The sequence below is a fragment of the Liolophura sinensis genome, chromosome 7 (assembly GCF_032854445.1).
Source record: "Liolophura sinensis isolate JHLJ2023 chromosome 7, CUHK_Ljap_v2, whole genome shotgun sequence".
Lineage (NCBI taxonomy): Eukaryota > Metazoa > Mollusca > Polyplacophora > Chitonida > Chitonidae > Liolophura > Liolophura sinensis.
This window is the reverse complement of record NC_088301.1, coordinates 45,618,453-45,632,337: the sequence shown is the minus strand read 5'-3', so window position 1 is coordinate 45,632,337 and position 13,885 is coordinate 45,618,453. Positions and strand designations below refer to the sequence as shown.

General features: G+C 39.0%; 1 protein-coding gene across 1 annotated transcript; it reads left to right on the top strand.

Annotated features, from left to right (window-relative positions):
- The first annotated feature begins 6,153 nt into the window (after positions 1-6,153).
- On the top strand, positions 6,154-9,577 carry LOC135471653 (uncharacterized). Its single transcript, XM_064750962.1, has 4 exons — positions 6,154-6,229; positions 7,355-7,475; positions 7,767-7,871; positions 9,277-9,577. The coding sequence occupies exons 1-4, from the start codon at positions 6,179-6,181 to the stop codon at positions 9,336-9,338; spliced, it is 339 nt and encodes a 112-aa protein (XP_064607032.1). The 5' UTR covers positions 6,154-6,178; the 3' UTR covers positions 9,339-9,577.
- Positions 9,578-13,885: the final 4,308 nt, after the last annotated feature.

Genomic DNA, 13,885 nt, shown 5'->3' with positions numbered 1-13,885 from the left:
AGATGACAAAATCATCAAAGCCGTTGTAAACCGTGATACAGAGTACAATCTGGGTTTTAACTTTGACAAACGTCAAGTGAAGCTACCTGCTGTGAAGTATGCCGGTCATATTGTTACCAAAGATGACCTAAAACCTGATCCTGACAAAGTGCGTGCCTTGCGAGAAATGCCTGTGCCAAAGTAAAAAGAAGGGATCCGCCAGTTTCTTGGACTGTACAATATCCAAGCAAGTTCGTTTCAAATCTCAGTGAAGCTGACGCTCCACTGAGAGACGTAATTGAGGTTAACCTCTACTGGAATGGTGCACAACAAACCATTCTTGAGAAGCTGAAAGATTTGTGCCGCAGTGCGCCAAGCATGACTCAAATAAAGAGGTAACAATACACTGTGATACGAGTAGCTATGCAGTAGGAGATTTTTTGCTTCAAGGTTGCTGCCCATACACCTCTCGTGCACTGACAATCACGGAGAAGAGATATGCACAGATAGAAAAGACTCTCGCTCATGCAAGAAGTTTCGTTATTGTATATTTGGAAAGCCAGTAACAGTGGGCGGTGACCACAAGCGTTTGCAGGCGATCTTCTCTAAACCGCTTCAGTCCTCCCCAATGAGACTACAAGCAATGATGCTACGTTTACAACTGTACGATTTAACTGTCCAGTTCAAGTCTAGGAAGGTGATTCCCATTGGTAATGCGTTAAGCCGTACAAATCTCCCAGATACTGAGCCAGACATTACACCAGTGTTGATCAATATGATCCATTACATAGCTGTGACACCAGCTAGATACACTCAGTTTCAGAAGTGTACTGCAAATGAACTACATTCTATGACCTTGAAAGGTTGGCCAGACACCAAACCAGAAACCCTGCACTCTATTCGACAGTACTGGAACATTAGGGACGAGCTGTCTGTCCTTGATGGCATCGTGTATAAGAGTCTTAGAAGAGTGGTATCTCCTAGTATGAGAGCTGATATGCTCTCCCAAAGACTTGAGCCCCCGTAGATATCACTAAGTGTCGCCTGCGTGCCAGAGAAGCTGTTTACTTTCCTGGAATGGCCCAACAAGTAGAAAATTTTGTTAGTGACTGTCATGAGTGTAACAATGTCCAAAACAAACAACCAAAGGAAACACTACGTCCGACAACATCTCAAGATTTCCCCTGGTATGAAGATCGCGTCTGACATTTTCCACTGGGAAGACAACAATTCCGTGATTACAGTCAACTACATTATAGAGGTTGACAAACTGACAGTTCTCAGTACAAATGTCACTGCTACCTCTGTTAAGTCAGAAGTGTGTCGCCAAGGAATACCTAAAACCTTAAGGACTGATAATGGTCCCTAATTTTCATCAAAACAATTTACTTTTGTGTTCAGTACGATATTCGCACACATCTTCATCACCAAACTACCCGCAGTCAAATGGTGAGGCTGAACGAGCTGTATAGATAGTCAGACGCTTGTGAAGTTAAATGCAAAGACACTAACGAACAGCCCCGCTAGAAAGTTGTGGGCTTTCCTCAGCACAGCTTCCATGTACCGTAGGCCGAGAAATAAATTGCCGAGTGTTGTATCTCTGTAGTCAAACGCCCCTTAAACAAGGAGAGAGCAGGAGTATTACAACAAACACCGCAGTGACGACCTTACAGTATTGTTACCAGGTGACCCCGTGCGCATGTCACCTCTACCAGGTTCTAGACAGTGGCAGCCTGTTACTGTTCTTCATCACCATAGGCTATCCTAGAATAAATACCGCAGAAACAAACGTCCTCCTCGCTTGTCGACATTCAAGGCCCATTGCCATGAAACAAGAGAACAAACCCGCAAAGAGGCGTCACAACACAGAGTACCTGACCTGTGTGATTACCCCTTAATTCAGCAACCATCATGCACCTCTCAGCCTGATCCGATGTCACGAGCAAAACATCCCGGTGATAGTTGGGAACTTAAAATGACTATTACAGCTCCGAGACAGTCCATTACCTCACCAGTTGTGATTAACAGAGCTAGTCGTGCCAGTAGACCAACTAAAAGTTTGCACATGTATGACTAAACAGATATAAGTAAACACAGTTCTAGTTCTGAAGAGACTGTTAGTCTAATACTGCTATCACAGGATAGTTTCCTTTGTGCAGAGATTAATTTCTGTTGAAGTATTATATTTTGTTTTTCCCTCAACAAACACTGCCAAAAACTTAATTTCGTGCTACATAGCTCACTCTAAATGGTCTGCTCAATGTTCTTTGTTAAAAGGGAATGTAACATTATGATATTGGCTTATTTGTGTATTTATGTAGTTGGCCTCTGTTCGAGTGGCCTTTGAGACAATAAGCGGTCACTCCGGTTTCCGCCACCTTCAAACTTACCGCTCATCGTATCAGAAAAGTATTTGATTATGGAGTTACCACATTTGACCCTAATTTGGCGCTGAGCAAGGGAATAGACCACAAATTAGTGTCCCTACAAAGTACTTAGATGGATCATCAGGTCTGGTCTCTTATTCCAGTGAAGTAGTGCAACTAATTGGAGACAACGTCATAAAAAAAAGCAAATTTACTACACCTTTGGTAGTGTGTTGATATGGTGGAAAGTTTGACAACTGCTCTGTAGGCTTACTTCCCCTTGATGCTGCGGCTCTTGTAACGAAAATTCGGTCCATCTCACTGAAGAGATGACGAACAGACCTAATTTCCACTGCATTTATGGATTGTTTGTACATGTACTCTTGTAATTCAAAAGTAACATTTCCTAGGAAACTCACTAATGCTTGTAAGTTTGATAGGTTGTAGTGATTTTCAAAAAGGGTTTCACAAATAACTGTATTCAGGATGAGCAGAAATATATTGGCTCATGCAGATAACACTGAACAGAGTGAATTGCTGCGGCTCCTCATTAACTTAATCTTGTATGTGCAATGTATGCTGATACGTGTAACTGATAATGTGTTCTAAGTGCTAAGTACATATATAGCAGACTCTGTCACGAAGCTTCTGGAAAGCAATGGGGTTCCAAGAAACTCGAAAACAACGAAACATACAGATTCATTTTAAGGATTAGTGTTTAACGCTGTGCTCAAGAATTTCTACAAATTAGATTTATTCTGGAGCCGGAAACCACGAGAGCTTTTTTCGAACGCCTCATTGATTTAAGTATAAGATTATTGCAGCGAACCAGAAGATGATAGATAAAATCCATCACATCTTCGTGTACACTAAGCCTTGCACAAATATATGCATTGTAACATTCCCATAAATAGTTAGTGCATGATATCTAAGTCACCGGTAAAACAATATCGAAATTCCCATAAACAAGTTTCATCAATAAAATTAGCATACCATTTTTTAAAAACCATATATAGAATTTTAACGAAGAGAAGAAATAATAACGATGTCGGAGGTATATAATATCCAATGAGATCCATTCTGTATGTATAGTCCATCACATTTTATGTTTATGAAAGGAAAGGTCCATATTTGTATTTTATACACGTCATTGTGCTATATAAAGCAAGAAAATGCATAAAGGTATCTTAGTTTCGCATTTGTTGCAATTGTTCATATAAACCTAGTACATGATTAATTAAAACTGCGTCGTATATATATATATATATATATATATATATATATATATATATATATATATATATATATATATATTATACGACCACTAGCCCACCGGAATTATAAATACTAACGACGTATACAGCCCCACAGATCCTCCCCCCGCACATATAAGGTGTATAAACGCCGTGACTGTAAGTTGCATAATGGCTGGCATAAGAAAACAATTAATGGAGGCGTTAGACAGCCAAGAATTGACTTAAAGTTTCAGCAGAAAGTTTATGACGTATAGATTGAAATTGTTGATTTTTAGTATACGCTATTTCATATGCAGCTATACATATGCCAATTCATATGAAGGGCTTTCTGGTGGGGGGGAGTGTTGGGGGGGGGGGGGGGGGGGGATTTCCAATCATAAATGACTAGCTAACAATATCTTTATAACAGTATAGTAAACTTATTTCTCTTATCATACAATCGATGTGAGAGGAATCCTTGGTCATTTAACGTTATAAAGTTTGGTGAATACAAAATACAGAGCTTTATAGGAAGTTGCATATTGGTAGAGCATCACTAAAACCCTCTGGGCGAAATGACTTTAATCAATGTCCACAACAGTATTTACAAATTCATTTGTTGAACAGTCAGGTTCAGCGTGATGCTTATGAGTGGAAACAAAAATTGCAGATATACTTTTTATCCTTGACCTTACTATAAGTGTTCGTATATAATGCTATAATCATTATTCCCTCTGACCCTCGGTTATCTCCGGGTAATTCAAACTTCGTCGGAATTCGACAAATATTTGTTTGTCTAGTAAGTTATTTATGATATTAACGACAACGACAGTTGATAAACTGGAGGTCAGGTATTTATCGACGGGCAGTTTTATGAGATATTAGATAAAAACGTGCTCAACCACCGGATGAGGTTCAAGTAATTTATAGGTGGCACAGTATGTTAATAGTAGTTTTGTATTAGTATTAGTAATTACAATGTATTTGCTATTCTAATAATATAATTTGGTCCGTTCATTGAAACTTAGAGGGTCCTAATTTAAACATTATCATACCTATCCCTGCTAAATGGAGACCCACATGGAACAAATAATGAACACAACAAAGGATGGTAGATAGATAATGGTACATTAAGCTTATGATAAATCTGAGACCACTAATTATTTATATATGTCCACGCTAAGGTAGCCGAAAGTAGAAACGGGAGTATACAGTAAGCGGGAGAGACGTTCAAGCCATAACCGCATCATTCCTAAAAACCCTGTTTTCAGGGCTACAATATTGCTTTAGAGACGTTAAGTCAAAATCATCCAAAACCAGTGTCATAGTACAGTGACAGGATAGGGCGTTGTCTTCCGCATGGCGTTCAAGTCATGTAGCATTATACTATATCGTGTTAAGGAGACACGATGATAAACACCACATTGAATCTCGAGCATAGAATCAGAATCTTTTCTGCGGCTCTTCTCTGTGTAAGGACAACCTGTTCTTCAACCTGTATAACTGTTAACTAATGCAATCTACTATGTTTTAACGTTGTAAAGAAAAGAAAACAGTGACGCTTTGCACCTTGTGAAGTGATGTTTTTTTTAGACACATTCCTTCGGCAAGTATATATGATACGCTGTAATATAATTCATCTACCAACATCAGCCAGCTATTATTTTGCCTTGTTTAAGGTAACAGCATTGTATGTATCTATTAGCTGCTGCATCCTCTATTCGTTTCAAGTTCTTTTTTTCTCAGGAATACACTCGATATCCCCATAATATCATTAAAGTCCGAAGATGCGTCTGTATTTTTTGCCAGCTTGATAAGTATACGTTTTCCAGATGCATCAGCTGACGAATATAAATGTCAAGTTTGTTTGCCACAAATATCACCATTACCTACAGGTTAATGAAAAGTCAAGGTCATTCTAGACATCACAAAACCGCGGCAAAAGCAGCGCCGATGGTTTGATGGAAAAGCGAAATAATCGGCTGATTGGCAGAAAATTGCTACCCATTTATTCTTACAGAAAACCATATCACTGGCCCAATGACTGGACAAGTCTCGATGTTATCATGTGCATCATAAGGGAGCAAAACTTTGGTGTTTTCATAAATGTTGTTTCAGTATGAAACACCCTGTGCGGGGGATATCTAAAACGGAATCGAAAATTTTTATACATGTATCTTATGTTTTACCTCATAGAAGATCTAGCGATAAGTATAAAATGACAAAAGGAAAATATAGTAAAACTTAAAGCTATGTCAGTATAAAAAGGTTATAGAAAATTATCTGATAAATGCATATACTTAAAATAAACGTGTAATATTTAGTATTCATCTGCGATACAAGGTGTAGTTTTAGGGACTTTTATACTCAGTGATGTATCCCCAAGGTCATGACAATGTAATTGACAGTATGACTCATTACATGTTAACCGTTCATTGACAGTAGTGTCTTTGACAACAGCGGGTATTTCGTTGGCCTGACCCGACACAGTAATGGCCTGTGATTAGTAGATATGTAATTAATTACAGACAAAAAAGCCCAACGGACCGATGCACCAGACATTCGCGAGAGAAGCTCACTACACTCAACAGCGACAGGATGAAGGTTCTGGTAGCCATCTGCCTTTTTGGCCTCGTGGCCACATCTATGGTAAGTATATTTGTCATTTGGCTTTTTCGCCACATATGTAAACTGGGGTAGTGTGCACTCAAATGGAAAGCGATAAAGCAAACTAGGACAATCTTTCCCTGGCTCTGCTTGGTAAAAGATTTTCTCTTGTAAAGCCGATATATTAAATTCTAGCGGTTTCACTATAAGAAATAAAATTCAATTTTTGTTAGATTTACTACACACACTGGAAATATACACTGAGGAAATCACACTGGCACTGCGAGAAGAAAATAACAAAGAGCACTACAGCATGCATAGAGAGTAAAACCAGACTGGTGAGGAGAGTGTGACAGTTGAAGGCAGCTAATAAATGGCAACATCACCACACTGTTTTACTTAATTCTGCCATGAATCTAGGCAGGCGAGAAAATTGTCACTATTTATAAGCGTTTAGAAGAACACCTAGAATACGATCCTATCTAGAATAAACTAGTAAGAATTCGTGCTTCACTGGTTACACTTGACCATTTACTGGTTACATTTGACCATTTCACTGCTTACGTTTGACCATTTACTGGTTACAGTTGACAATTTCACTAGTTACGTTTGACCATTTACTGCAGATTACACTGTCGTCGCTACTCTCATCTATGCTGTAAGTCTTTCACTCTTAAGCCCAAGTAGTAGCCTACTTACCAAAAACATCATGTCACGTGACTCCAGTACTATAATGGAGTAAGGACAAGAAAGGCGGGGTTTTTAGAAACCACCCAAACGAATCAATAAATCATGTTGCTTAGTTATATTCCACCTGATGCATATATGTGTCAGATTCTCCTACAAGTGTGAAAGGATATTATTTTGTGATTGTCAAAATGATTAGCCCTGATCGCCACGTGAACTGATACACTACCACCTATTTTAGTAAACACAACTTCGAAATAGCTGGGGCATACTGGATAAGGCCTACTCAGGCCCATGTTAAGTGAATGACCTTTATTAAAAAATGGGATGTCCAAAATTTTACGAGACATGGCGACGGACAGACAGCAACTTAAGAGAGTAATTTTTGCGGTTAAAATGCCGATATGAATGGCTTATATGATTGATGGTACATGTACTTTATTTACACATTGATTTATGAACTGATCGCTTGCATTTCAGGCTGAGGGTGAATGCGTGATTTCGGAAGACTGCAACAACCACGATGGAAGAGCCCTGTGCTACAACCAGGAGTGTCACAGAGACGTGCCTTGCAACAAGGATAACGACTGCTTCTTCTGGGGTACGATATGAATTTTCTTCCATCCAAACTTGTCCGTATATCTTATTGAGAAGAACCGTATTCATTTCAAAGTACAAAAGAAATTCATCTCCTTGTTGATTTTTGTCTGTGCATTTACAGATACGTAAGCGCGCCTAATCTGTTTCCTGCATACTTTAAAGTTATGTTGTTGTTTTTATATACATTTACAATATTCATTTAAATAAAGCGCTGAAAATAATTTTTAAACGATATGTCAGACAAGTAATCCGTAAGACATGTAACATTCATGAATGACGGCTTTCGCCACAGCTGCTGCTGATGTAGCCATGGGTCACCCCCATCCTGAATGCTATGATGTACAGGAAGTGAAGAGGGCTCCTGGGTACGGCACATGCGTTCTGAAAGAGCATGCAGGTAAGACATTATAGATGTTTAACATAGGAGCAGATCGTGATTGAGTAATTAGAAGAATATAGCCTGAGAAACGTTACGCATGCATCAGCTGAAAGATCTTGCTTTGTTCTTTTCACAGCTTGTGTTCATACTGCTATTCTTTTGAAATTAGTTGAATAGTGACAAAATGTGACGAAGGTATGCCTGATGGAAGAGATTTGTCGCGTTGTTTACGTCAGCTGAGCAGTTCACTACACTTTATTATGGATGAAGTTAATTTGACTGACTGCTTTTATGGTCATGATATTGCTTCAAACCGATATACACAAGCCATTTGCTCTCGAACCCAATCGTCTCTTATTAACAACTAGATAAAAAGGATAAAAATATGTTTTAATAAGAGCAGCGTCAAACATTTAACAGTGGCCTTTGTGGAATAGCGATTTGTGTGCCAGCGTGGCTCAACAACCCATTGCGATCCCTGTGAGTTAAAGTCCAGCTCATGCTGACTTCCTATCCACTCTGGCAGCAACCTGCGGATGTCTTGTGTTTCACACATTCCCTGTACGGTTTCCTCCCACCATAATACTCGCCGCCATCGTATAAGTGAAATATTCTTGAGGACGGCGTAAAACACCAATCAAAAGAATAAATAGATAAATCAAACATTTATGGTGATAAACGATGTACATTAGGTTATCTCACTCGACACATTTTTCTTCTCTGATTGTTCTTGAGGTCTTGGTGGCAACAAGCTGTCGTTGGTGCTTTCTCATTTAATCTTACTCTGATCAATCTATGCATTGAAACAGACATTCGTATACCTGCTGGAAACCACTAACTTTCCAGCAGTATGACATATGTTACACATGGGAAAGTTTTGAATACGGTTTATGTATTGTGAAATTTTGCTTCTTAAGGTGAATTTTCTATATCGTCATGTACATTATTTTCCTGAAAATTATAGGACTGACATATGAACATGAGTTTATTTGATTGGCATGTTTGCAAATTTCGCTCTGTCATGTGAACACGATCATGGATCTATCTGATAACATGCAAATCTCTCTGTTCACCGTGACTTCACCTTGCACGGATTCCATGCCAACAGTTTGCAATTTTAAACTGCCAAAAGGACAGTGCTTTACTCCTGATCATAATATAAACCGGCAGCCGTTGAATTACCGAAAACTTCATCAGTACGCTGTTAACAGTAATCAACAAGACATCTGTTCAATGGGTTACTCTTTACTACGTCATTTCCTCTGCGGGCAGCAATATTTCTTTCACTAAAATTTATATGCCGTTACTGAATTTTTTTAACTGTCCTTATCTACAGAGAATGTTATTTGACCATGTTTTATTTATTTATATATTTTATTTTTTGACTTGACACTTTTCTTAATGCCATTATGTTGTTTTACAGGCAACAAATACGACCGAATTCCAGGCGATGATGTCGCAGCCCTGGAGGATTTCCAATCCTAGACTATCACTTTCGCTGGATTCTGCATATCGCAATAGATATGACTTACCTGTAATCCGCATAGTCCTAAAGCTAAGTCATCCGCAGAATTAAGAAGTCAAAAGAGACCAATTATATTGAAGAATTATTTCATGACTATGAAGAGTTTCTTTGATGGAACGTTAGTAAATACCCACAGTAACAGAGGAAAGAGAAAGGAGATGTAAAGCATTCAAATAAAGATATCTCTCCTGACAATCCATACTGTTGTTTTGGCGAGTGCTTGCTTGCTTGCTATAACTGTGAATAGCATGTGGGAAACCGTGGGAAATGATCAGCGTGACTTCTGGTAATGAGTTGACGGTTAATAGCTGTACATACAGTAAGAGTGAAATAATGATCATTTAGACCCGCAAAACTGACATGATCCACGCTATCAATCTAGTATGATTGTTACAATTATTTGCCTTTTCACAAAGTGGCGTACGACGACCGTTGTCCTATATGTGCGATTATCGTACATGTACATTTACGACAGCCCAGGAGTGCACGGGATAAATTAAGCACTACCTAAGTTTCCAGAACGTAAGCTATGCAGCTCACATACTATTAGGTGGAAGACAAATGCTCTTAAACGGTCAGTCAGTTGCACAGTGTAAATACATGTGAACACATGCTTCTTCCATAATATCCAGAGGCAGAAAAACAGCTTAAAGCATTATTCGACTGGGACTCCGCTATGTATCAGATTCATACATGTACATTTCCCGTTCACGTTCATGTATTTCTGGACAAAAGCCACACCACTGTCGATCGCATCGAATCTCGAAATAAGCCAACTCTGTAAAGAAGCTGTTTTCAACAATTTTACATTCCATTACCACTAATTTTAATTACAAGGAACTATGATGACGCATTGGCGAAGGGCGAATGCGTGGCGTTTACTTTGTACCCAGTGAAACGGCAGTGTGTATTGACATGAACGTTTTCAAGTGCGATCACAAAGTTTTCACATAACATACTCACGAATTTTTCAGCCATATGACGCCTGTCAGGTTTATGGGTGGGTGACAGTCCTACATGACTCCATTTTCGCATTGATATTGTATAACATGGAGCGAAGGTGGAGGCATGTCAGACTGTGTGAAGGAACAACTGACAAGTCTTCACGCTGTTTGCTCAGAAATGAATGGTCATAATTGGGTGTATAATGTTATTGACTCATCAGTTCTTTGCTCTGAGCAGCAACTCGCTATGATACCTTACACACATCAGGGTCACATATGGTTGCTAACCTGTCAGCGAAGGCTTTGTTTTCATGTTATTGTTTGCTAACAATAACAAATTTGTGACAACACAGCATTTTGAGTAATTAGGTGATGCGCCATCTAACCACAGCTTACTTTTAGCAACGTACCATTGAAACGGGAAAGTTACCTCAAGGGAGATAATTCGGCGCGACTCTGTTAGAATTAAACCATGATTGAAATAAATTAGTAAGACACCGGATTTGACCTGTTAGCTGTGTTCATTTGCAAGCTATCACATTGTCAATGTTGTGGTTTGCTTTGTTGTATATATGATAACAACGAAAGCTAGAGGTCGCTACTTTCTCATATGAATCGTTCATTATCGAGGACTATATATATACATCCAATGACTCCACGTGCTATAATACGACCTATAATCTAATCATACATACATAAATACATACATACATATTTCTACTTCTCAGTGATGTTCTTTATGAACTCAGCTCTCATATTCCATATTTTGTTGAAGCATATGGCATTACCTAGCTTCTGTTTGTGTTTTGAATAAGTTCAGGGACATCGAATGCCTCCTCCAATTCACTCATCAATTTGTACGATTCATTTTGACATCGGTAAGACTAAGGGTTTTATTTGACGGATCGCCTGCCATAGTAGGGCCCTGCATATGGTATGTACATATACTTCTTTGCTCTTTGGCAGTTTGCGTTAAACGCCGTTTTGGGAATTGACCTTGGGCTTATTGACCTCGAACGTCCATATTGTATAGTTGAAGGCTGGTATACGAATGACTGTTTCGACGTAGAGATTCACAAACCACAACCTGAATAAACACAGTTATACGTTATCGTTGATAGCCAACATTTTGATAAAATATCAAACTACTGTAGTCCTACTTATTAAACACGACAAACGGACACAACGGATTGATAAATGTCAATCAATCAATTTTCATCTGCAAATATCACAGCATCGTGATGTTTAATACTAGTAATATTGGGCGCACATAGCCGGAAGCGTACCATGAATCAATCGTTTTCTTATATTTCCTATCTTGGGCAAAATCACCACGTCTTTCGCAGAGATTCCCCGAGATGTGCAGTGTTTCCTTGTTTCCTTTCAGCACGTCAAGCAGTGTAGGTAAAACATACATATATCACAGCAGAGACAGGATTGCCTCTCTGTTGCTTGTTGACCCATTTGTGAAGCCCGACAGATTCTTCCAATGAAGAAAAAGACGGTTACCCGCAAATGTTTAGTTATTGTGAGACACTACACGCTCAGAGGAAAAGAGCCCAAGCATTTCCTTCGTGTATTATTAGTAATTAACGTATTGTGACCTACGCTCAGGAGGGATTGTTTTTAAAACACCGATCCTTTCTCAAAGTAAGGCATTATGCCACTATGCAGCTATGCCACTATGCAACTTTGCCACTATGCAACTTTAATGGATTCCAAAAAATTGTAAATTGTCCTTTTATATAACAAAGGTGCACGCCGTATAACAAAGATTATTGCATATGGCGTGCACACCTTGCCTTGTAGCATTGTCTTTGTCTCTTTTTACGTGGCTTGTATTAAACCTCGTTTTAAGAACATGCCTTGGAATTATAGATCTGTAATATCCATTCTGGTTGACAGCTGGTATACAAATGTTTGTTTGACGCCAACATTCATGAGTGATCTTTTCGGATCCTTCTGTGAAGACAACGTTATCCTCAAGTGAGTGTCAGAAACTGTTGTAAGTTTCTAACGTTAATAACAGGTTATCGACAGAGCTTGGAAAGACAGCCACGCCGTTTCACCAGGGCTGTGGGAGGACAATTCACGGGGGAAACTTCGTGAGAAAATGTTGCTTTTTCTGAAGTCAGATCTGGCCTGGCGATCACTCGTCGTCTCCACTGGTTACCTCTGACAATGTGGTCAGGTTACACGCATTCCGGAATATACCTCCATCAACCACCACGTAAAAAATGCTTTAACTCACCGAAAGGTAAATCATTAAGCTTAGTCGACCCCTCCTCATTTGTTTATACGTTACTAGGCTATGCATCACGCCGTGAGTTGCAGCCTTCCAGGTAGTCACGCTCAAGTTCGACAGATTGAAAGGTCAGCTTCCACTTGTAAAAGTTAATTTTTTGTTCATACGAGACGACAATTCAGAATAATTCAGAAAACCTGGCTTCTGGAAATTCAGTAAAGTCTTCTGAAATTCAACGGACGTGAACAAATTTCTCTGTGGACTGGAATACCACCACAATGGATGTTTCCCCAAGGCATTTTTTTCAGTATGTTACGATCTATTGCTGTACACTTTGGATATTTCATGTGACAGGTACGTTCTTTACACATAGTAACAGTTTGATGTGTTTATTAGTTTTATTTTGACAAGTGTTTGTTTCTCTGCTGTTTATGCAACATTCTAGATGTATACACTTCTATTTGAGACCAAACCTGTCATTCGTCTGAAGTTGATATATCGTTGATCAGATGGATAGTTTGAACTTTCATGCGTATTGTATTTGAAAGGTTTAGATAAGCTTTATCGTTTCTCCTAGCACATTAGACTGGTGCAGGCATATCAGAGGTGTGTAGGAAGAGCGAGTCGGGGAATTGCTATAATTATCTTTAGCCGAATAGCCTGCCCTAGCTATCACAACGTCTGGTATAACTGAAGCAGTGTTTGCTAAACCTGAGCCCAGACACGATCTCGTGTTTACATATTCAGACGATGTTGAATTGTTTTGCTCTCTGACGAAGACATCCTACACTCTATGAAGTTGACGTTAAAATGTTCAACCACTACGGTGTTCATAATCTGAAAGTTTAATTGTCATCTACATTGCATATCCGTGTTAAAATGTACAGATAGTAACCAGGATGATGTGAGCCTTACCGACATCACAGATTTTTAGGAACTTACGTGGCTTACATGATGCAAGAGATAAATAAGAAATGTCACAAAACAGCTATTTGCATATTAGTCAAAAGCTTACACCTCAGCAAGCTACCTGTATATTTACAGCTGTGTGGAGCTTTCTTCTTTTTTTCAAACAAAAACATTTCTTAACCTCGTTGATAAATCCGTTTTTCCAGAAGCACAAACAGTTGGAGGTGTGTTACAATTTGACGGCGAGGCCTATGCTTCTTATAATACTTCAACGACAACTACAAAGCGGTTCCACCTAGGTTTTCGCTTCCTCTCTCACAATGGACATGGCACAATTCTGCAAAACGAGGACAAGTCGTTCCAGGTGAAAGTAAAGGAATATCGTCTTCGTTGGTACCAAATAAATGGT

Excerpts from the sequence above, each read along its gene's own strand:
- LOC135471653 (XM_064750962.1), top strand. The coding sequence starts at position 6,179 with ATGAAGGTTCTGGTAGCCATCTGCCTTTTTGGCCTCGTGGCCACATCT. Across the intron at positions 6,230-7,354 it reads GCCTCGTGGCCACATCTATG|GCTGAGGGTGAATGCGTGAT; the intron begins GTAAGTATATTT and ends CTTGCATTTCAG. Across the intron at positions 7,476-7,766 it reads TAACGACTGCTTCTTCTGGG|CTGCTGCTGATGTAGCCATG; the intron begins GTACGATATGAA and ends CTTTCGCCACAG.